At 42.0% G+C, this 23,082-nt stretch overlaps 1 protein-coding gene across 2 annotated transcripts in view; it reads left to right on the top strand.

The window, feature by feature from the left end:
• bicc1a (BicC family RNA binding protein 1a) overlaps positions 1 to 23,082 on the top strand; it is a 57,283-nt gene that overhangs the window by 14,493 nt on the left and 19,708 nt on the right. For both annotated transcript variants that reach the window (XM_079691079.1, XM_079691080.1), the window contains exons 2-8: positions 1,297 to 1,343; positions 9,783 to 9,852; positions 13,377 to 13,456; positions 14,581 to 14,739; positions 16,196 to 16,249; positions 20,385 to 20,567; positions 22,235 to 22,486. In XM_079691079.1, coding sequence (XP_079547205.1) covers positions 1,297 to 1,343; positions 9,783 to 9,852; positions 13,377 to 13,456; positions 14,581 to 14,739; positions 16,196 to 16,249; positions 20,385 to 20,567; positions 22,235 to 22,486 — 845 coding nt within the window. The remainder of the gene's footprint in view (positions 1 to 1,296; positions 1,344 to 9,782; positions 9,853 to 13,376; positions 13,457 to 14,580; positions 14,740 to 16,195; positions 16,250 to 20,384; positions 20,568 to 22,234; positions 22,487 to 23,082) is intronic.

Below are 23,082 nucleotides of genomic sequence, written 5' to 3'. Positions count from 1 at the left end.
CTGTGGTTGCAATTGTGATGTTTTGAAAATGATAGGGCTGCAAAACACAACTACCGGTACTCACTTCACAATTGATCAATTTGGTAACTAAAACAAAAAATGAGGACAAAGGGTCATCATCATTTCCAAAAGAACAAGGAGACCACTTCAAACAGCTTGTTTTTACCCACCAAAACTCCAAAACATTATTGAATTAAATATTGAGTTTCCTATCATATAAGACAAACAGAATCAGCCCATAGTTACAATTGTGAAGGGGTAAGTAGATACGCCTTAGCCTTTTTGCATGAGAAACAACTTAAACAGTTAATCCGTTGTAAAAATAGTTGCTGATTTATTTTCCGTCTCAATTCATTGGGTAATCTTGCTCGGCCAACGCTAATTTAAATGTATACAGTTCAACGGTTCATTGGATATAAAAGCATTGTCTTCATAGCATGACTTTTGTTTTTCTTATAATCATAACATCATTCTCGAGACAAGCCTTTATGCCTGAACTGTGCAACCCACAAGAGATATACTGCAGCTCCTGACCCAGATTCGCTCAGACAGCAACAGATCCACCTCGAGAACGCTGACTGCAACGCATCATTAAACCTCCCTGTTCTCCCGAAAGGCCGAGGAACATGAGAGTTCTCCTTGGAGAGCAGATATGTATTTTGCATCAACAGAGCGGCCACAGTTGAAAGGACTTGCAGATGTGTTGGAGCAACGACTACAGGCCTCATTGGTTTTGGTCGTTGGCGCTCTTGTTTCTATCCAGCTTACCGTATCAGCTGAATCTCTTGGCTATTTCACGTGAGAATGTACTTTTCCTAAGTGCTTATTTTGTTTACAGGTGCTTTTGAGCTTTTCAGATACTGTAACCCCCAATAGCCGAAGTGTACAGTATGCTGACAGATACATTACAAAAGTGTTAAAGCCTTTTAAAGAAGTGTGAAGGGAACACCAGTTGAGCTTAGTATGGTATGAAATACTTCATTATCTCTCTCCCTCCAAAGTATTTTCACTGTATCCATCAATTTGTTACACGGAAGCCGTTTCCCATCTCAAGGATTATAGAAAATGACTGTGTGCATTCCTACCTATGAGCAGTATCAGGATCCGTGCCAAACACAATATCCAAAGAAATGGAGATCCACCATAAACACTGCTCTGAGTGAGGATAGCGTAACATTGAGGTGACTGGATAATCGGTCTGTGATTTGGCTGTTAAGGTTAGACTGCGTATAAAAACTGAGTTGCCTCTGTGTGGTTTGAGGGATTTATTTGTTCTCTTTCTCTGTCTCATTCTAGCTGCCTCTGAGGGGAGAGTGAACGGCGGAGAGGATTTCTTTCAGGAGGTGAGTGTGTAGTCTGCACTTGGACGGTGTTTACTTTGTCTATGTGTTGCGTTCAAGCCTGCCGAGCATCACTTCTCTCTTGGTGAAGGGAGCAGATGTCAGGTGCTCCTCCAGTCACTCGCAATTACAAATCAAACCAAACAAAAACAACAGAACGATGCTGACGTTGAATCACTGCAGGGCTCTGATCCTATAACACAGCTGACACAACACAGTGAGCCTTTCCCCCTCAAATAATACACCATATTACGCCAGATCATTTCTTCAGTATTGCATGAGAGAGAAGTAGAACAAAGGCCTGCTCCGGCCAGCTCTGCCTTTTCTTTGTCACTGATTTAATTAGTTAATTCTCTAAAGCCTCATTACATCCAATAAAACTAGGATCTGCCTCGGTGAACTTGAATAGTCTTGAGATGGTTTCTCCCATCACAACTTGATCCCATTGTGTCATTGCTGCTCCATGATCACTCAAGTGTGTTTAAATATTCACTGTAGATGTTGTATAGTCACTTTTATGAATCAATTATCTTTTACAAAAGCTACAACTACAAGGATTCGTTTTTAGTACTTTCTATTAAAGCCTCAATTTCTCCAACAATTAACTTTGAAATGAATCTACATTGAATAAACTTTTCCCCAATTAAGAAATTATAAACGTATGCTGTCAATAAGATACATTGCTTGACAGCACACTAACAACCAATCACATAACAGCATTAATCTGTTTTCTAACAATTATATGGCAGACCTTTTCAAACATTTCACAAGAGAATATTTTTGGCTTATTTTATTAATAATGTATCTATTTAAATAGATTATGTCTAAGATGAAACAGTCCTTGTTTTTTTTACAGGTTATACATAAATTGAAGGGAAATTAAAAGATTCTTTAGAATAGTGAATGTAATTAGGATGAGAAACACTTTTGCCATATTGCTCAACCCTAACACTGACACAGTTCATTTGCAGTTATCATTAAGAACATCCCCTTTGGTTTCTTTCTTGTTTCAAATCCAGCTTCCTGTATACGTTAAATTCCCTCCATAGTATGTTAATGGCCTGTAATGAAATAAATGATGGACAGCGGTTTGTTTTAGCATTCCCCTTTTGTCTATTTTCCGTGTTTGGTTTTGGAGGTTAGAAAGCTGAGTTTAATGTCAAAGAAGGAGGCAATTTAGCTGTCTCTGAAGCAGTTTTCTAAAAACCAAGTAATGCAAACCAGGCGCCTCGAAATTCTCTTCCTTTTGGAACAAAGACTCAACAAAGACCCTTGATATACTGTAGCTCTGTCTCCACCTTTTTGGGTCTGGATATAACTGTAAGGTTTTAGATATCCAGTGTAGGTGTCTACCTCCTGACACAAAGATATTCTGACAAACTAAGGCTGTTCGTGTATTGACTTTCAAAGTCACATATTTTAAAGTCTCTGGCTCGAAAGACTCTCACAGCTTGTTCAAAGAAACTGAGGTTATTAGAGGATAAATTGTAAATTAGTGCGCAGCTGTTTGGGTTTGCATGCTGGCAGTGCTAAAGTCATGTTTTTATTGTAGAATTTCCATTTGGATAACTCTGTATAGTTTCCCTCTGATAGCGTGATCACTGTACATGCCCAATTAAAGTCAGGAAAATAAACACTCAGTGCGCCTGTGGAACGGTATTGTTGAAAGAAAATGGATGAGGTGTGTGAAATACCTTGGAGTTGCTGAAAATGGAAACTCTTAGTTTGGCTGCTTCCTTGCCCGTCCAACACACCCATGTACTTCACACACTCAGAGAGACTCATAAAGCACAGCCATAGCAACTCTCTCACTAGAGTAAGGTAATTTTTGACGCACAGGCTTTTAAATATTAGCTCTGGGAATGAGATTTAGAGTTCATTCTCCAATGAGCAACATAATGGTCCACCCCCACATTTTCTCTACAGGCGGTGGTTGATGAAACCCTCTTACTCACTGTCTGTTGGACTTCCTTTGAGTCCTGAGCAAAGCTTGTATAATGGAGCACAAACAGTCCTTCCTCTTCATGTTGTTGATGAGAACGTTGAGAGGAAAGCAGAAAGAGTGGGACCACAGGAGGGTGCCACAGCTGGGAAATAAGCATTGTGCAAGTCACTCCAGCTCACATGGGGAATCTGGCCAGCTTCATGTCGCTCTTTCTGTACACTCTTGTTTTTGTCTCCTAACTCTTCCTCCTGCTCTTCCCTAGATCCTCCTCCCCCTCCTGCTGTTATTTGATAATTGCATTTCATTAGACCGATGCCTGATGTGTCATTGTTATCAGTCTGGTATAACGAGGGGATTTCTCTGCAGATTAATTGCTTCAAGTGAGCAGCTCATCGCACAGTTGTGCTTTGCAATTTTTGGATGGAGGACTGTTGGAGTGTAAAATCATGGCATAGACCACTAAGCTGTTTGGAGAGCTGTGCAGAAGTTGAGCCGCGGGACAGCTGAGTGCCGAGAAGCTCGGCTGGTGAAGACGATAACTGAACCACAGAAGAGCTTGGAGTGGATTTGAGTTGTGAGATGCCTTTGAACCTCTTGCAACTTTGTCTCTGATCCCCCTTCCATCACTCTTTCCCAGGAGCTGTGGCTCTGTAAATAATGCCAGGCGGGATGTATAAGTGCCAGTTCACTCAGATCTCAGGCCAGGCATAATTCATTTGCTCTATAGCACTGAAGCTTCTTGTATTTTGCTCCTCTTGGAAAAATAGGAAAACAGTACCATCGAAACATAATGACAAATGTTTGTGTAGTTCATAGAGGTTCAATTAGTTTATATTGCTTTATAGTGTCGTTTTAGCTGTAGGTGTAGTGTTTCTCTTTCATAACGATGCATATGTTAGTAGTAGCCCGAGGTGTTAGGGGCTTTAGCTGCGAGTTAGCACTTAGGTTGTTAACATGAACTCAGTTATGGCTGTGGAGTCTCGTGGGGATGTTTCAGTGCATGCTGTTCCCTCAGTCGGTCTCCTAACTCTGCCCTCTTTACACCCCTCTGCAGACCTCTGTGTCCCCCTCCCACACACACACACACACACACACACACACACACACACACACACACACACACACACACACACACACACACACACACACACACACACACACACACACACACACACACACACACACACACACACACACACACACACACACACACACAATCCAGCTGAATCAACAGCTGCACCATTGCAATGCAGACCAGGAAACATGCCTCTGCCATGTTGATTGCTGCTGAGCTATAGTAGCACACACCTCCAGAGGTACACACACAGTCACGTGTGTTGAACACATGTGCTGTCTTTCAGGAGCTTGCCTGTTTGATTTCACGTGCAGCCCTGCACGGCTGCAGCTGGAAACCTATCATCGTGCCATGAAACTGATCAGAACCTTAGTCATTTATGTATTTATTCATCTCAGAAAGGGCGGGGTGGTTGAGAAGAAAGGGTGAAACCCTAAATATATAGGTAACTTAATTTGAGCAAATATCTTGACCCATTTGAGAGGTATTTGCAAGCCCCTCCATAAAAATAAACTCCACCCTTCCACCCTTTAAAATGGTGTGTGGTCTGTCAGAAATCAGTCCCATCTGCACGTTGCTGCCAAGAACAGCAATGCTGGACAGGAAACAGGTCTCTCTGAACAAAACTCTTTTAGAGAAAAAGTTGATGAGGCATAGCCACTAAAGATTGATCATTTCGGGAAAGTATAATTGGAGTTACTTCAGACGTGTTGCTTTTGTCATTTTTATCAGAAGCTTTTACTTTACTGGGTTTTCTAAACTGCGTAGCTGCTAAAAAGAGATTGAAAAGCACATTTCCATTGTAGCTTATCACTTTTTAATGACATGTGGAACTCTGCAACACTCGTCTGCCATTCGCCCCCACGTTGCCACTGTAATTCCAACAGCCTCTAAGGCGGTGTCGTTTCTCTAACGTGTGGATTCTTTCAAGGAGGCGTTCAATTTAAAACCAGAATCAAGTGTCATTGTCGCAGGAGAAGAAGTCAACAAGGGACATTTGGAGGCAAAAGAAAAGGAGTTACTTCTTATCACTGGGAACATAATGTCCTTTTAATGTTGTTATGATACATCCAGCTGTTGGTGTGAGCACGTGACTTCAGTTTATAGAGAAAAAAGTTAGCATTTAGCTACAGGGTTTTTTGGATTTATTATGCTTTTAGCAGATGACGGTGGGAGGGTGTCATGTTGTACATTAGAGTAGATTGTGCCTCAAGGTAGTAGGAAACCTAGTAACACAGAACTCATCAATTTTGGTTTCAGGCCTACATTTAAGTGCGTGTGAAACCAATCTGAGTGAATAGACTGATAATCTTATGTTGGCACTGTGACTATATTGCAGATAGGAGGGAAGGTTTCCAGTTGGAGCACATCAGTGGGGGTCATTAGCATGCTGGATGATAAAACTGTAACTCTTTTCAGCTTAGTCATATTAAATGATACCACAAAAGAATCCTTAACAAAAATAGTTGAGCGAGCTCATCTGAAAAGTATTCTCCTTTTATTTCATAATTGTACAAAATGATACTAAAATTCCTTTTGTTTTTGTGGTTCACTCAACAGAGACTGTGAGTAAATGCAGAGCCACAAGCAGGATAGAATGACTGATAGTGTGTTTCTCTGCTGCTAGAACATAATGATAATACTCAAAGATATCCAACTTGAGCTTAAGAGAGTGAATGAACAATGCAACAAAATATTAACTGTTGTCCAAATGTGTTTTGCAATGATTTTGTTGGCTTAAACAGATCTGTTTTATGAGCGTGGCAGAATCTTGTTTTTCTAAAGAGCAAAGAAACTGCCTTTTTGAAGGAAGAATTGTATGTCCTAAAAACAATGAACATCTTGCTTTAATGAATCAAATGGTGCTTATTAGAAGTTTAAACTAATTACGTTTAAGCTTGCTCTTCTAGTGGCAGGGTAATGGCCTTAGCAGCTCATTCTGTTGCTCGCCTAGGCTGTCCATTTGTGTATGTGATTATAGGACGTTTTAGGAAATCAGTGAGGCTTGAAAGGGCTTCCACTCAACCATCATGGACTCTGAGTATATAGCTGCAAAGTAAAGAAAGGCACGCATCAGAACTTTCCAAGCTGTCTCTCTGTTTTACAGGTACGTGAGACTGGCAGTGGGTAAACTGTCCGAATGTGTTGCAAAAGATGCCAAACAGACCAAGCTGCTTCCAGGAGAGCATATGGAGGAATTTAAGCACTTCCCTTTTGGATTTGTGCACCACATCCCATAGGAGTACAGGCTGTATTTTGTTATTATTTGGCAAGAAAAAGTAGCAGATATATTTGTAAAAAAAGATATATTGAAGGCTATTGATTGCTGTGCTATATAACGTCCTATCTTCTCCGGCAGTGCTGATGGCTGTTAATCCACTTTCTCTTTCATTCGGGGCTCATTGCTTAATGTACTGAGCCACCAAGGAAGATGGAGTGCCGCTCATCATGTAATGGGTGGAAGTCGTCCTCGGGTGAACGATCACATGGTCGAAGCTTAGAGAAATTCAAGAAATTCATATCTTCACCCTAAAAAACACAAACGCCTGGAAAGTATTAAAACAAACAAAAAGCCCGCAGGAACTTTTTGAAAAAACAAGACTTGTGGAAATCCAGAGCATAACGTTAGGAGAGATCATTTCAGGTCCTAATTTTTTGGAAGGTTTGACAGTTTTTCCTACTTATTCTTTTTTCCACTCGCATCAACCACTCGTGATGGCGGGCATTTCTCACGGGGCTTGTTTGTGGATCTGTAGCCAGGAAACCAAGCAAGGTGAGCTTCCTGGTGTTTATGAAGAGGAGCAGGAGGGTGGGGAATAGATTTCCTCTGATTGAAACGCTGACAGCGTCTTGACCAGCTCCTTGCTGTTTTTATTTTGTGCTGCCAGCAGTTTTCTTTTTTCTCATCCTTGCATGTGCTTGTGGTTACGATGACGAGACTTGTCAAAGAGCTCTTACATAGATTGTTGTTGGCATTTTGTACATGCACCAAAGCCAAGTGTAATGTTTTTTGTTTTTGTTTTTTTGGGTGGTGTAAGGGTGGGAGGATTTGGTAGTTGAGCAGAAACAAAGAAATGTCTAGAAACATCATATTGGCTTATATCATCAGACATCCACAGCTACTATTGACTTCTCTGGGTTTCATTGCTTTTACTTTGACCATTCTAACATGCTCCATTTTACACCATAATTCATTTTGACTTGTTTTATATGTTTATTGACAAAAGGGTAGTGTTGGTCTAATGCAGGCCTATTCAACTGGCGGCCCGCGGGCCGGATGCGGCCCAGAACCAACTCCCGAGTGGCCCAGCCTCCCGTAGCCAAATTCCTACACTAGTACAGACCATGAACGCAACACTCCGCGTTGCATAGAAACCACCAAACCACAACGCAGCACGTTTTTTGTAAGTGCATCTAGTGGTGCTAGTAACGGTGGTCCTATGATAGCAACTCTAAAACATGTCCCTCTCAACTCTGAAGCGTAAACAGAGACAAAACGGTAATTGATCTTGTGGAGCAGATCCAAGTCAAGCTGGACCTTTTCGCTACCGACTTGAGCACGGGTCGGATGCTGCATTTTCCGACGCTCCCCAAACACATCACATCTCCGGCACAAATCACGGATGTGATGACAGATTTCATTGCGAGGTTGAAAGAGAACTTTGCCGGTCGATTGGATGGACTTGCTCTGCCCACAGACGTGATGATGGGCTTTGCCAGAGACCCCTTCACTGTTGCAATAGAGGGGGACGTATCAACCAGAGCAAAGGAAGCGGTCCCCTGCATCGACAAGGGGAAATATACCCTGGAACTTATTGACATGCAGCGCACTAACGGGCCAGCGAAGTTTTGGAGTGATGTCAAAAAACAGCAGTTCCCTAACGTTCAGAAAGTAGCGATCTGTGTGCTCAGTATGGTTGGATCAACATACACATGTGAATCAAGCTTTTCACACATGAACTCAATCAAAAGTAGCACTCGCTGCTCCCTGACTGACAGCACTGTTCACCAATGTCTTAGGATTGCATTGACATCCTATGAGCCAAAAATCACTGCTCTTGTTCAAAACAAAAAATGTCCCTTCTCCCATTGAGAAAGTGAGCGATGACAAATCACAAATGAGGTGATAGTAAGGACCTAGTTTACTATAGAAGACGTGTTGTGTAGTATTCATTCATATAGTTACCCGTATCCCTTGTTATGGGTTTGTGCACTGAAGGGTTTGACAGTTCTTTCTGTATTCATTTAAGTGCACTTTGTAATGTGTCTGGGTCAAATGTGACCAAAACGTATGATTTTTTTTGTTATTACTTGAAAGGTGAAAAAATAGTATTGCTACAGTAGCTACCTCTTTGTGTTGCATTTGAGCTCTTTTAGCTGTTTTTTTTTGTATGTGAGCGCATTTATTAAGACTGCTATTATTGTATTCAGTAAATGCACTTTGTGATGTGCCTGGTTCAAAAAAAATAACCTGAATATTTGACTTCTAAAGCAAACAAATGTAATGCTACAACTGTACACTTTTTTTTCAGATTCTGTTAAATTAATGCTAATTTGTTGTGTTTTTATGCACTTTTTGACGTACCTTTGTTAGATGAACAATGAATAAAAATTGCATGTTTTTCATCGCAGTAATATGTGTTGGTTTAAAATGTGTCACTACCCGCTTTTTACAGACCGCTGAATGTCTGGCCCAGTAGTTATAAAATCTGGCCCAACTGAATGTGTAGTTGAATAGCCCTGGTCTAATGGATAGTGAGGTGGGCTGAAGATCGGAAGGTTGTGAGTTCAAATCCCGCCTGGAACACCACCACTAGTGTGCCCTTGAGTAAGGCACTTAGCCCTTAGTTACTCCAGGGAGAATGTCCCCTGGTCATTGTAAGTCGCTTTGGAGAAAGCGTCAGCTAAAATGAAATGTAAATGAATATTTTTCAGTTCAGGAGAAGCAGTAGTGAACAGTTGTCCACAATGTAAGCCAAGCCAAAGCCACATTATCAATCAATCAATCAATGTTTATTTATATAGCCCAATATCACAAATGTTTGTCTCAGTGGTCTTCACAGTTTGTACAGAATATCAGTATGACAATACAACACCCTCTTTCCTTAGACCCTCACATCGAAAAAATTCCAGAGAAAACCCCACAGTTTAAAGGGGAACATGGGAGAAACCTGAGGGAGAGCAACTGAGGAGGGTTCCCTCTCCCAGGACGGACAGACGTGCAATAAAAGATAATACATTTACAACATAGGTAGTCCAAATGTTTGGAAATACGACATAGACGTAGACACGTTAAGACAGAGTAAAGGACCTTGATTATCCTGACTAGAGCCTAATGAAATGTGTGTATTTGTCTGTCAACACACTGCCAGTATTGATGATTGTGATAAGCTAATGTCAGCCCTCCTTTCCTCTGTTCCAGATCATGGATGAGACCCAAACGCAGATAGCCTGGCCGTCCAAACTGAAAATCGGAGCCAAGTCCAAAAAAGGTGACTAGTTTTTCTTTATATCCCTTTGTAACCCTTTAAGATTATATTCCTACAGGATCCACGTACTCCTAAACACTGTTTCCCTCATTCAACCATACATAATGTGTGAATCGGTTTTAACCTGCCACAGGTCCACAAACTCAGGCAAACGTTTTTATGACTTCCTTTAACACATTCTTGAAATACTGTTGCCTACTGTGTATCCAACAGAAATGCAAAGTTCGCAAATCATTTTAAAGATGTGTAACTACAAAAGAGCCAAACTAAACCTGATGTGTGAGGTGACAACATAGCTGTGTTAACTCTCCACCAAACATAGGTTAATGACTATTTGTCAGTGTTGCTTTAACCAGAAATATGTTCTAAGGAAAGTAATTGGTCTCAGATGGACAATAAGGAAGTGTTTCAAGGTTGCACTGTCATTCATTATTAAAAAGTTGAATTGAGTCTGAAAACATGAAAGCCAGTAACTTTATCTGTGCTAAGGAATTTGTATGTTTTAGCTGTGGAGGAAGAGGAGGGTGGGAGCTGTATTGAAACCCGCTCGTTTATTGGCCGAGTTGTTCTTCTTGCACTCTGTTACCAATAAAACATTATCACGGTTATTTAAAGTTTTTCCGGGAGGGGGTGAGACGGAGTTTGAGGAGTAGGTGTAGCTGTGCCCATTTTGTTGTCCTCAGGAGAATTGCCGGTGTGCGTCTTCAAGCCAGATGTGGAATCCAATGACATTATGTAACTTCCTCACTCGCTCTGTATAGAAAATAGTTGACGGGGTTACATCAGAATCTGCAACATATTTTCCTCTAGATACTTAATCCACTGTAAACCCTGGCAAGCCACTCACACACAACCATCCATTCATCCGGTTCATTCATTCATTCATTCACAAAACCTGCCTCCAACACCACCTGGAAATGATGTTCTATCGACAATATTTAAAATTCTGAACCATGACTTGTAGCCTGATGGATTTCTCCCTGTGTTGCGTAAACTGAGAGCAGCAGAGGGGGAGAATGTTGGCTAATCACTTACAGTTATCTTACGAGCGAATGATTTTGTGGGAGAAGAGACATGTAGATCTGACCATCTGTTTTCACAACCTGGACTCCTGAGAGGGAAGGAGAGAGTGCGCGATGGCTAAAAAAAGAATATTTGACTCCTTACAGGGTCAAACCAACTTTCTCTGCCCCTAAAATAGCTGATGAAGTGCTATAGTTGGTTCAGATTACTTTGAGTTAGCCTAATCCAAAACTCATAGGGTGTTAGTTTTCCCCGTTTTCCTGGAATTCTGCATGAGTGCTGTATTTTATGTTACGTCTGGAATTGGTTACACCCTGCAGGATACCAGCAGATGTGGGGGATTTGTATGTTTGTGTCCTCTCCTCATGCAGGGCCAAAATCGACGACATGTATCACCTGCAGCTAGCTGTCCCTGCCACCTGTGAGTGTAAGTGTGATAAGGCTAGTTGTTAGCCTCTGGGTCGAGCCATCATCAGCACTCTGTTACTGATTCAACACAGAGAGGAGCTAAATCACTCACGCATGACAGGTCCATGTTGCTCTGAGTGACAGAATGGCCGATACTTTGAGTCGTGTTTTTAATGTATCAAGCATGTTTTTATCTCTGTTTTTTGTCTTTCTACTTCTTCTACTTGCCAGTTGTCCGATTCAAACTTCCCGCAGATGTTCTGAATGAGAAAGGCCAAGCCAAATGGACTTAATTCCCTTCATTTGTGTGGTATTTTCGAATGTAGTCCTCAGCTGGAAAAATGCTTTAGCTTTGCCAGCACGGAGCTCTGGGTCAAAAGGTTTCTTCTCCGTCAAGTGGAACTGAAATGTGTGTGACTGAAAACATTCAAGTTTTGCAGCTGCAAGTTTACTCTTGTTTTTGTTTGCTTTTCCAGCTGTTGTGTGCGCCAAATTAAGACTTAAGGTGTTCATTTTTTATTCCACAATCAATCATCGAAAAGGAGCATACACCACACTCCATTTGAAAAAATGCGGGGGTGTTTTACATCACGACTGCAACACTCGTTTAGGCTGGCTAATGTTTGCCAGATGTGCAGTGCAGGTCAGTCACTGGAAGGACCATACTCCCTCTAATGGTCACAGTGGGTGCCACAGGAGGAAGTAGAGACATTTCTATTGTTCACAGCAACAGCTGTATGATGGGAAATGTTCCTGGAACTAGCTCTGAGACTGCGATTGGTCTCTAACCACTTTTGCTCTTTTTTCTGTTTCCTTTGTTTTGTTTTTGTCTCAGACTGCAGCTTTAGTTCCTGCCCTTCAGGCCTTCAAAGAGCTGTTGTTCCTCTCCCATGAGATCCAGCATCTCTTGTAGTGCGCGCTGACATTTCCTGACCCCTGTGACACTGCTGGCCCTCTATGGTCCCCGTAGACTCCATTAAATATAGAGCTGAACCCCCTTCACATACCTCTAAAAACTGAATTTCATTTGATCCATCCCATGTTCTTTTACGTTCTACAGGAGACTGAGATCATGTGTTCTCATTGTATTTTGGGGCTCCATAGAGAGCTTCTTGGTTTGGCTTTTGTGAGATATTCATCATATAAAACATTCTGGTAATCAGAAACTTCCCATGTCATCACAAACATATGTCCTGGCCATTGTTTTTTAAGGGTTCTTATTTTTGTTCTGATCTTTGCTCTTTGAAACTCAGAACATGCTTCCATGGGGTTTGCAGAGTTCCCAACGGCTAAGAGTAAATCTGCCTCAGTGAGTCCTGACTGGAGACCATACTGTAAATCTCAGATGCTTTAAGTGTGTGTATGGGGAGGGCTATTCCTGGAAGGCGGCTTAGTTGACTTCCTGCTGCTCAGTACAGTTAACACAGAGGCGATGGACCATGAGTGTGTGGGTACATGCGTGTGCACAATTACATTTGTGTGCATTTCCACATTTGCGTTCTCCAGGGGTCCGGCATGCGCGGAGCCAGATGTTAGCTTACCCAACGCTACACAAGCATTAGCTCTGAATGCTTTTGGTATGCAGTGTTTGGTTATTTTATCTGAAGTATTAAGAGGCTGGCAAGGCTTCTGGGAGCACAGGTTACTCAAGCTATTGGGACCTTTACTTCTGTTGTGTGACCACTGAGAGCATTTCAACAAGAATTCTAGGAAGTTGACTTTTTTTCTGCAGCGGGGTGCTAAGAGGCGAGCACACAAAGTGTTCTGATAGATTTCCTGAATATACTTCCACAGAGCCCTCCTCCTCCTCCTCCCATGGTGTGGTTGCTCTTCGACTTAAATGAGACTCGGCAGATATCAAAGCAGCAATTACTGCTGCAGAGGTATTCTCTGACCCGCTCTAATTTGTTGACACATCCAGACTGCTTTGTCATGTTTGGTTAAATGGATTTAAATTGTGTCCCACACCCTCACGTTGTATCTCTTCCCTTTTTTATCAGCACGGACACTCTCACACATAAAAACATCCACAAGTTGAACATGCCTCTCTCTTTAATGTCTGCATGTCTCTTTTCTCCCACTGTTATCCCCTGCAGATCCACACATCAAGGTGTGCGGGAAGAGGGACAATGTGAGGGAAGCCAAAGACAGAATTATGTCTGTCCTCGACACAAAGGTACGGTACACATCTTTATCGAGGTAAAGATAAGACTGTGTGTCATTCCCCTTTTTCTCTTTTTCACTCTCTTTGATTCCCTTTTCTCGCTGGTGTTCAGTTCTCATTAATGTATTTCACCTCGGCTCTCCCACTGGTCAGTGACAGATTGCACACAGCAGTGTGGTTTAAACTTGGCACTTATCTGGCCAGATAGTCTCATCCCAAGCCTTGTCAGGGATTGTGGTGTGTGTGTGTGTGTGTGTGTGTGCAGGTTTCCGTTGCCATGGAAACACAAGAAAAATTGTACCTGGGCGATTGAGCTGTAGCACCCCCTGGGGGCTTGCAATCATCTGTGCACTTTGGCCAGCCCGACACAAAAGAGCGACACATTATTGGCTTAGTTTATACCGTCTTGTATGTCTTTGTCACGAAAAGGCCATTTATTTTAGTCTGGCAGACAAAGATATTTATTAATGCGACTCATTTATTTTAATGTACTGCATACTTTGTTGCTTTCAGTAAAGCAGCATTTATAATAAGAGGAAACCAATGAACATGCACCGAAAGCCTCTTTCTCTGCCAATTTCTTTTCTCTGACCTGCCAATCTGAAAAGGGTTTCTTTATTGAAAAATGGACTATGTGGTTTCAAGCCTCTCAAATATGAAGGTTTCTTGCTTTTCTCTCTTGTACTGTATATCATAATAATGTTCAGCTGACAATACACACATTTAAATACATCACCTTGGATTGTGAGGACGACAGTAGGATGTGCATTTCTCTAACTGTTCTGACATTGTATCGACCAAACAATTAATTATTAATTAAAAAAACAGCATCAGATTAATCGATAATGGAAAAAACGTCGGTTGCAGCCCAACTGGTGGCTGATCGAGCGGTGCATCTGTAGGGAGCGGAGAGCATAATTTATCCTGGTCCTTCTTTTGTGTATACTCTTTAAAATGTCACAGTGATGAAGGTTATGTATTGAGTTTAATACGCTTATGTTGCAACTTGAATGTATTGCATTACACTTTCTAACAAACATATACAAAGATGCATCTTTCTCTGAGTACCAAGCTGCTCACTCTGAGCATTATAAATCAAAGTTTCATCACACGGCCCTCTCTTCTCTGCTCATTAGAGTAACAGGGTAACTCTGAAGATGGACGTCTCCCACACAGAGCACTCCCACGTTATCGGCAAAGGTGGCAACAACATCAAGAGGGTGATGGAGGAGACGGGTTGCCACATCCATTTCCCAGACTCTAACAGGAACAACCAGGCAGAGAAAAGCAACCAGGTATGTGATCTACAACATGGATTTACTCAGAGGCGTCTCAATGAGGCATCAGAGGTAGATGGACGGAGCGCGTGAGCCGTTTTCTGCCAGCTGATCAAAGACTCCTCCTCATCGAATATGTCCTTTAATCTCTTGAACCACAATCTTACACGATTGATGTTTTGAGTGTAAGTGTTTTGAATTCTTCCACCTTAAGTGTTTACTACCATCAGCCCTTCACAATTCACTTTCTTCAGTCGTAGCTCAAGTTGTTCTAAAGAGTTGTTTTGATCTTTGCATGCAGCCCTCTAGCCAATTCATTACCTGTCGAAGCATCCCGGGCCGGACATTTCAGAGAGGGTTGGTCCAGCTGGCTGTTTTGATTGGCCAGCCCAGAGGAAGCCGGTGTGTTTTGGCTGGACCGGCTGTAGAGGAGCAGTCGGATCCTGCTGTAATTACCCTTGAAGTGTAGTATGAGGAGTTCAGCAGTGCACTCTACCAGGCACGGCATTAGATCTCTATCTTGGCCAGGTGCTCTGAAGTGCACACTGACAATCCATTCCGTTTTAAAGGTCACTGATTTCAACCCTATCACTGTGGATTTTGCATAATAAGATATGCCTGAAGTCAGTATTCTGTATCCCATACACTGTCCGACCCCTCCAGTCTTACTCTGATGATGCAAGTCCGGGCTGATAAGTAGCAAGAGACTCTTTCTTTAGGGCTAAGACCACTTAGGTTGTTCCAGAAGCTTTCTGACTGCAGCAGAGCCTGGGAGATACAGTGCAGATACAGAGCATATTAAAGTGCAGTGCTGTTATATAAGCATATATAGATGACCCTGAAAATCAATGAAGTGGCTACTTACCTTTCCTTTTTACTGCAGCTACTAGGATTCCGGTTATTCATTATTATTACAAGCACTCTTCATGTTTCCTAGAATGAAGCACAAAGGGTTTTCACTGTGTATACTGTATACTGTATGCATAGTATGTGTCTGGTTTATTCATTTGGCAGAAACGGGCCAGAGATTAACCAGACTGCCGATATTTATATTTGCTTGATCATTTCATTTGAATAAAAGCTCCCAAGAACAAGTTTTTCTTTGCTCCACTATTCATCACTTTTTAAAATGTCTTAGCAGTTAATCTGGCCTCCTCTCTTGGTGGTTGTGTTAAAAAAAATACTTCAATTGTCGAGGCCGTTTTTATACTGCTGTGTTAGTTTGTCGTTACTGTAATTGTGTGGTTCAAGAATATAAAACATTGCATTAACTGGAAATATGTCACAATGGGGATTAGGTTACAGTGCAAGAGGAAGCCCTTAAACCTCTCCAGCTTTCATTATATTTGTTCTAGAGTTTTTCTTTCGACTTTTAAATGAAGTGCAACTGTATGCAGCGATCCAAGCCACTATTTGTCTTGGATTGGTTTTGAACTGGCTAACTGATTTACATGTACCTTTTTATTGTGAACAGGTGTCCATCGCAGGGCAGCCAGGAGGGGTGGAGGCCGCTCGAGTCAAAATAAGGGTAGGTTGGAACCCAGCCGATATATTTTAAAGGGATACTGCACGCAACGTTTTACTGTAAGTGTGTTAAACGAATATTCCCTGCAGGCTTGTAAGTATTTCATTTTTGACCTTTTTGAGGCATGACAAGCGTGGTCCTCTATAATTTTTGACAATTGCAATTGATTGTATTATCGACCAATTTAATCATGTTTTTGCCAAATACATTGCTGCCTCACTTTGCACACGGCACTGTGCTGAAGATTGAAGCATGAAATCGCCAGGCTCCACTTTGCTGCTTCGTGAGAGGAGGCAGGATTGATCTATCAGGAAATATTGATTGTTTATACTTTTCTATTATAACTGCACAGCAAAAATAATACTAGCAGCAGAGAAAAAGGGATGCTGCTTGACTGCAGGGTGACAGAGATTGATCACAGGAAAATCAAATGAAAAAAGTCCTGCTGTTGTAGCTTTCTAACCTGCTAGCTCCTGAAGTTCATGTTTACAACTCCACCCACGCTATTTCCTGTTCCCCCCCTTTGGCAACACTCGCCTGGCCAATTGTGGACCGCAGCTAAACAGTGCTTGTCTCCTGCTCTTACAAAAAACAACTCACAATCCTTGCCTTCTCATTAGCGATCCTGACTAACCCTTTCCAACTCATTTGTAACCCTGAAAGGCTGTAGTAGTTTAGTCGTCCAAAGTGCATCACTCATTACAGTTACTTCATCCATAAACAAAAAATTGCATTTACAGTAAGACAACCTACTTCTCTTCCTAATCCAGCTGATGTGAGAGCTCCAGGGTTACAGTAGGTAATTGTGCGCTTCAGGCAAAGTTTCAGCGCTTCCTCTTAGCCGCAAGCACCATTCCTCCTAAGCTACTCCCAGACCACTTCTACCAAAACAATTGTAAAAGACAAGCTCGAGCCTCGGCCCCTTTGCCATCTCCAGCCAATTTCTAGCCTCTTGCCTGTCTTCAGTTTCAGTCTGACTGGAAGCCCAACCTCCAGCCTCAGCTCTGTTGGCAGACGACCCCTCTGCTCGTGTGAAGTGTTAAATCCCTGAACTTTTGCTGTATTTCAACACCGCAGCAGAATGCTACAGCGAACACGTTCCTCCACTGTGGACTGACCAAAACTAACAACGCTTGTGAGAATGACTGAGTGAGTGGAGTGTGTGTGATGGAGAGCGAGACAGAAGGTCATGCTGGATATTTTTGCAGTGTGATTTGGCAAATGTCTGCATGTACGCATACCCCCACCTCTCCGAGCTCATTGCTTATTTTCATAAGCAGCACGCCGCAACCCAGGCCATCAAATCTTTTAGCTATGGGTGAAGAAAAGGATAATCAAACCAAACTAGCAGTGTTGTACAAAGAGGTTTATAATATAAGCTGTAGAGAACCGCAAAGATTGTTCCGGCCTCCAAAAAACACACAGTCAGCGGATGACGAGGGCGGATCAAAGCACAGGTTTCCCTCTCTGTCAACTTGGCTCCTTCTGAAGCAGACCTTGATACTCACCTCATCCCATGATTCCCAAATACCTTGTGTGCTGGTCCATAAAACGCTCAAGTGTCACGACTAGACAGTCCTTCCACACATAGCCTTTATTATGTACGCGCTTCATCACTTCATTTGGAGCCAATTTCCCTTAACTGCGGTGAAGGAAAGTAGCCCATAGGAAATATATATTTTCTAATAATTATTGAACTTTTTACTTTATCAGCACCGGCAGCTCACTACTTACACACCATCAAATGTATTTTCACTCAAATAAAATATCCGGACAATAATTGGCAGTGATAAATCTGGCTAAGTAAATGTTATCAAGTACTGTACGTTTTGAAGTACTTGTGCTTTAGTTAAGTGTTTGCATTTTCTGCTACTTAATACTTTTACTCGACTATATTTAATTGACATAATTAAATTGTTTCTGCAGTTTCAGATTCAGTACAGAATATTAATCTAATATAATTATAAAACCAATAATATATGATGTTAATACTTGTGTATATTAGTTAAGCATGAACATTGATAATTGCAATGAAGGACCTTAACTTGAAAGAGTATTACTTTTACGTTAAATATACCTCTCCTCCTGGTGGAATACTTGCATACTACCTTATCCAGAGTGTCTTTAAATTTAAAGTTTCTTTGTAAATGTTAGCAGTCTGGCTGTTAGCGAGTTCTGCTATTATTTTTAAATTGGAAGTATTTTATTTTTGCACAAATTTGAAATAATTTAAATAAATAAAAAAACGTTTACTATTAAGTGTTGCTGAAAGTAAGATAAGATAGAGGCTAACGATATTGTCATCCAACTCTTACAAATAGATTTAAAATATTTCCCAAAATATCCAACCACTGCTATGAAATCAGTTTGGAAAAAGGAATGAGGGGATTTTTGGAGTTTGTATTGTTTCAAAATCAAAGCACCACATCATAAAAAGCAGAAAGAGTTCACTCCAGTTTGTTGACCCCCTACGGTTGAGGTCTCCAGTGAATAACAATATACAGTGTTAGTTTGGTTCTGGGTGGCCTTAAGACCACATCCTCCCCCATCTCTCCTGAACCCAGAAGTCAGGGCTGGTCTCCCTGAGGTGGATCAGCGATGAATGTAATGTCCCTTTAACATTCAGAAATACTACAGTGGCCTTGTAAGGTCTAATGTATTTCAGAGGCCCTCTTGGGTGGAGATGTGTTTGATTCTGAAACAAGTCGGTTGTTGAGGTGGTGGATTCTTGGGGGGGGGGGGGGGGGGGGGGGTTCTTTGAGCTTTCAGAGGTGGCGCTGACAGGCAGGCGATGAAAGGTCTGGCTGGTTGCTTTACCTCGAAATATATTTTTCTTCATCTCTCACCCTTATGCCGGGAGAACTGAGGCTTTCTAACAGCGCTTTCAGATTGAGTTCATGTGAAACTCATATGTGCCAGGTAGACTTTTTGAGAAGAAAAAAAGCTGAGGTCAGCTCCACCATATAAAAATCAGTCCATTCTTCATTCAGCACCCGACTCCTGCTGCTCTGCTTGTCTTCTCTTGCATTTCCATCAGTTCTGACCTACATTTCTCAAGCCCTGAGAGAGCGAGTTCTGAAACGTGATATAAATGTAAGGCCAGGCGCATATGGGACTGATCAGGGATGCATTTCTTTGGTCAGAGCAATTCATGCTGCTTGCCCTTCACTGGCAGCCAAAACCATAGTGGCACTCTGCCCAAGAGCCAGTGTTTGGATAACATTGTGTGCGTGTCTATTCATTCCCTTCTTTGTGTGTGTGTGTGTGTGTGTGTGTGTGTGTGTGTGTGTGTGTGTGTGTGTGTGTGTGTGTGTGTGTGTGTGTGTGTGTGTGTGTGTGTGTGTGTGTGTGTGTGTGTGTGTGTGTGTGTGTGTGTGTGTGTGTGTGTGTGTGTGTGTGTGTGTGTGTGTGTGTGTGTGTGTGTGTGTGTGTGTGTGTGTGTGTGTGTGTGTGTGTGTGTGTGTGTGTGTGTGTTTTCTCTTCCATGCATAAGTATGTACTGTATGCTCGAAGCGAGGACCTTTCTGTCTGCCTTTATTTTGTTTGAATGGCTGCTGTGATACAAATGACAAAGGCTGATGTATGAAGCTGCTCCTGTGGTTAAATTAAAAGACTTGAAATTAATGTATGCGTGTGCCAAAGAAGATGCTGATTTTTTTGCCAAACTTTTAAATACGTGTTTGAATAATGTTCAAATCTGTAGCAAACTCCATGTAACAAAGGATATCTGTAATGCTGACACTGCTGACCTCGTTTTAAATTAACTTCTCTCGATTTATTTGAGCGGACAGATTTGCATTCCAAGTTGTGCCACCTTCTGCTAAAGGAACTGTTGTTATGTCTGTATGTCAATTCACATCTGTCTCTACACTATGTAAAGAAATCACCCATTTTCTTTCGTGTTTTTACTTGGTGCCATATGGTCTTAATCATTCTGAGTGACAGCTCAATGTGATAAAACAGTGCCTGTTTGTGATTTTTGTTAAAGAAATCTAACATTAAATGTTTTACTTCCTGGCAGAGGACATGGCAGCATAAGCTATCATAACTGCAGTATTTCAGCATGGTTTACAGTTTTTTTCCCCCAAGTAATTTCACTTTCTTTTCCCTCCTCTCCTTAAATCCCTTCATGTTGTAGGAGCTGCTCCCTGTTGTACTGTCCTTCGAGCTTCCTGCCATCATGCAGTCGGACCCCAGCTCCCCCACCGTGCAGCACATCTCGCAGACATACAACCTCACCGTTTCCTTCAAGCCTTCGACCCGCCTCTACAGGGCTACCGGCGTGGTCCGCGGCTCGCAGAACAACACCAATGCTGTCAAGGTGAGGAGGGTCTCCAAAATGTGGTGTCATTACTGGATAGTTGAGTGAATAAGCAGTAGCCAAAACCCCAACATATTCAAATTTAAAAATCCATAAAAAAAGAAAAGCATCAAATATTGCTTGAATAACTAACTGAGCCCTGACCTGTCATTTCATCGTAACAATATTTGAATTAATACCCTCATTCTTCCCCAAACGTTTACATGGCGAGCCACAGACCAAAAAAAGGTTTCCAGAGCTGCCGCATGTCGAGGCCCACCAACACTGTCAGTGTTCCTCACTTTTCTTGCTTTAAGTGCCTCATTACTTTCAGCACCACAGGGGCAAAAGAGTGCTGAGAGATGTTTGGTCGCTTAAACTGGACAGCTGCTGGTTCAGCTCTTGAAACACCACCAAGTCCAGAAGTCTCTCCTGAATTATTATTTTTTAGATTGTGATATATCTTACTGTCTTTCCCATCTGCATATTGTTAATGCATAAACCTAATGTATTTTGTATGTATTGCATATACACACAGATGCGCTTCCTTAACATCTTAGTTGCGGCTAGTTAAAGCCTTCCAAAGATTATTTTAATAAAGTCGTGCCAAGTGTCCATTATAGAGCCTCTGTTAACAAAGTGGCATCCAGTTCTGTGCCAGCGAATGCATACATGCATCCCTGCATTTAACTATTCATGTACGCTACTGCAATTACATTTGGATTTGCACACTAGTGTACATTTAGGCACATTTTCTGTGTTCTGTGCACATGCATAAACTAAATAGCACGGCCCCTGAGTGTGTGGTAGGTCGGAGGGGTCAGTCGGGATCGGGAAGCATGCCAGATGAAGGCGTGTGTATTAGAGGAATATGTGCAATATGTCATGTGGTGGTGTGAGACCCTTGGATTGCCAAAACCGCTGTGGATTGTTGTGTTATGCTGGCCACAGTGTGGATTCCCTTTGCACTCTGGAAATGACTTGGTTTACTGGGCCAAGTGATGTCGTGCAGAGGCTTAGCAGAGACAGCGAGGAATGAGAGTGTTCAGCAGGCCAGCAGATGCAGTGGAAAATATAATAGTTTCCATGGGTTGTATAGAAAGCACTGATGTGATGGGCTATATGCCCTGCTGCTCATCACGGTAACTGAAAGTTTATGTGGTCTGGAAATTGCCCTAGATGTGATATTGTTCCAGCTTTTTAATGTGATTTCCTTTCTACTTTTATTGTCTTTTGACGAGTCAGTAAATTGACCACAATTTATTCTTTGTTTTATTGTTGGCAGTTTTAATTATAACGTCCGCTGGACGTTTCCCACTATACTGTAAGCATGCACCCAAAATGATATAGAAAACTCACTTTTATATTGTATACTCCTCATACTAGATGAAAAATTGTTATAATCTGAATACATGATGGCATGGATGTTATAGTTTTCATGTAAAGTAGGATTGAATACACATTTACTTCTAATCATATTATGATTTTGAAGCCAAAATGATGTTTGTTTTTATCCAGAGTTTTTGTGAAGACATTAATAGTCCTGAGACAATGTAAGATACTGATATAGGTGAGGTTAGCATCTGGCTCAAAGCACCCTGTACCTATGCGTAGTTTCACAGACTGCTAGAAGGAATGTATAATGTATTTTTCAACTGTTACATTGCCTTGTTCCCTTGCTTCCCCAGAGGGGCACGGCTCTGCTGCTGGAGCACTTGGCGGGCAGCCTGGCGAGCACCATCTCAGTCACCAGCCACCTGGACATCGCTCCCCAGCACCACCTCTTCATGAAGGGCCGCAATGGCAGCAACATCAAGCACATCACTCAGAGAACCGGAGCCCAGATCCACTTCCCCGACCCCAACTGCCCCCAGAAGAAATCCACAGTCTACATCCAGGGCACCATTGAATCAGTCTGCCTGGCACGGCAGTACCTCATGGTGTGTGTGCTTTCCTTCTTGACATCCACTGGTTGTAAATAATGACTTTAAATTGCTAAGCTTTGTTTTTTTCGGGGTTAAGGGATTGCATTGGTTTCTTTACATACACAGATTCCACATGTTGTGTGGTAGCTATAATGGTGGCATTGTCTCACTAACATCATCATGGTATGTGTGAATGATGCGTGGGTGTTGAGATGGCTTTTAGGAAGTAGACCATGATTGCCTTTGCGGCTTCTGTATAGCCTTGGCGAGATTTTCTTGGCTCTGCTCGTGCTGCTGAAAGGTCCAGTTGTACAACCATCTGTAGCTGGCACACTATGCATGATTCTTAGCCACATACCTGCATGTGAAATGGACACACACATTTGCGTCAGCTTGGTTTAGGTTCTTAATGTCTTTGCTGTGTACAGATTATCCTTCTCGGTGTTGATGGTAATGGTTTGGCTTGCATGTATAGTATATTTTGGGGGATTTAAATTACGCTGCCTGTAATTCAGAGGTTAGCACATTGGAGTTTTTTGGACCAGTAGAAAGCGTATCACAATTACATTTCTCTGTGTTAAAAATGCACTGTGGTCATTCTTGTCTTGTTG

The sequence above is a fragment of the Notothenia rossii genome (assembly GCF_949606895.1).
Source record: "Notothenia rossii genome assembly, chromosome: 6".
In the NCBI taxonomy this organism is placed as follows: Eukaryota; Metazoa; Chordata; class Actinopteri; order Perciformes; family Nototheniidae; genus Notothenia; species Notothenia rossii.
This window is presented reverse-complemented; position numbering and strand designations above follow the sequence as displayed.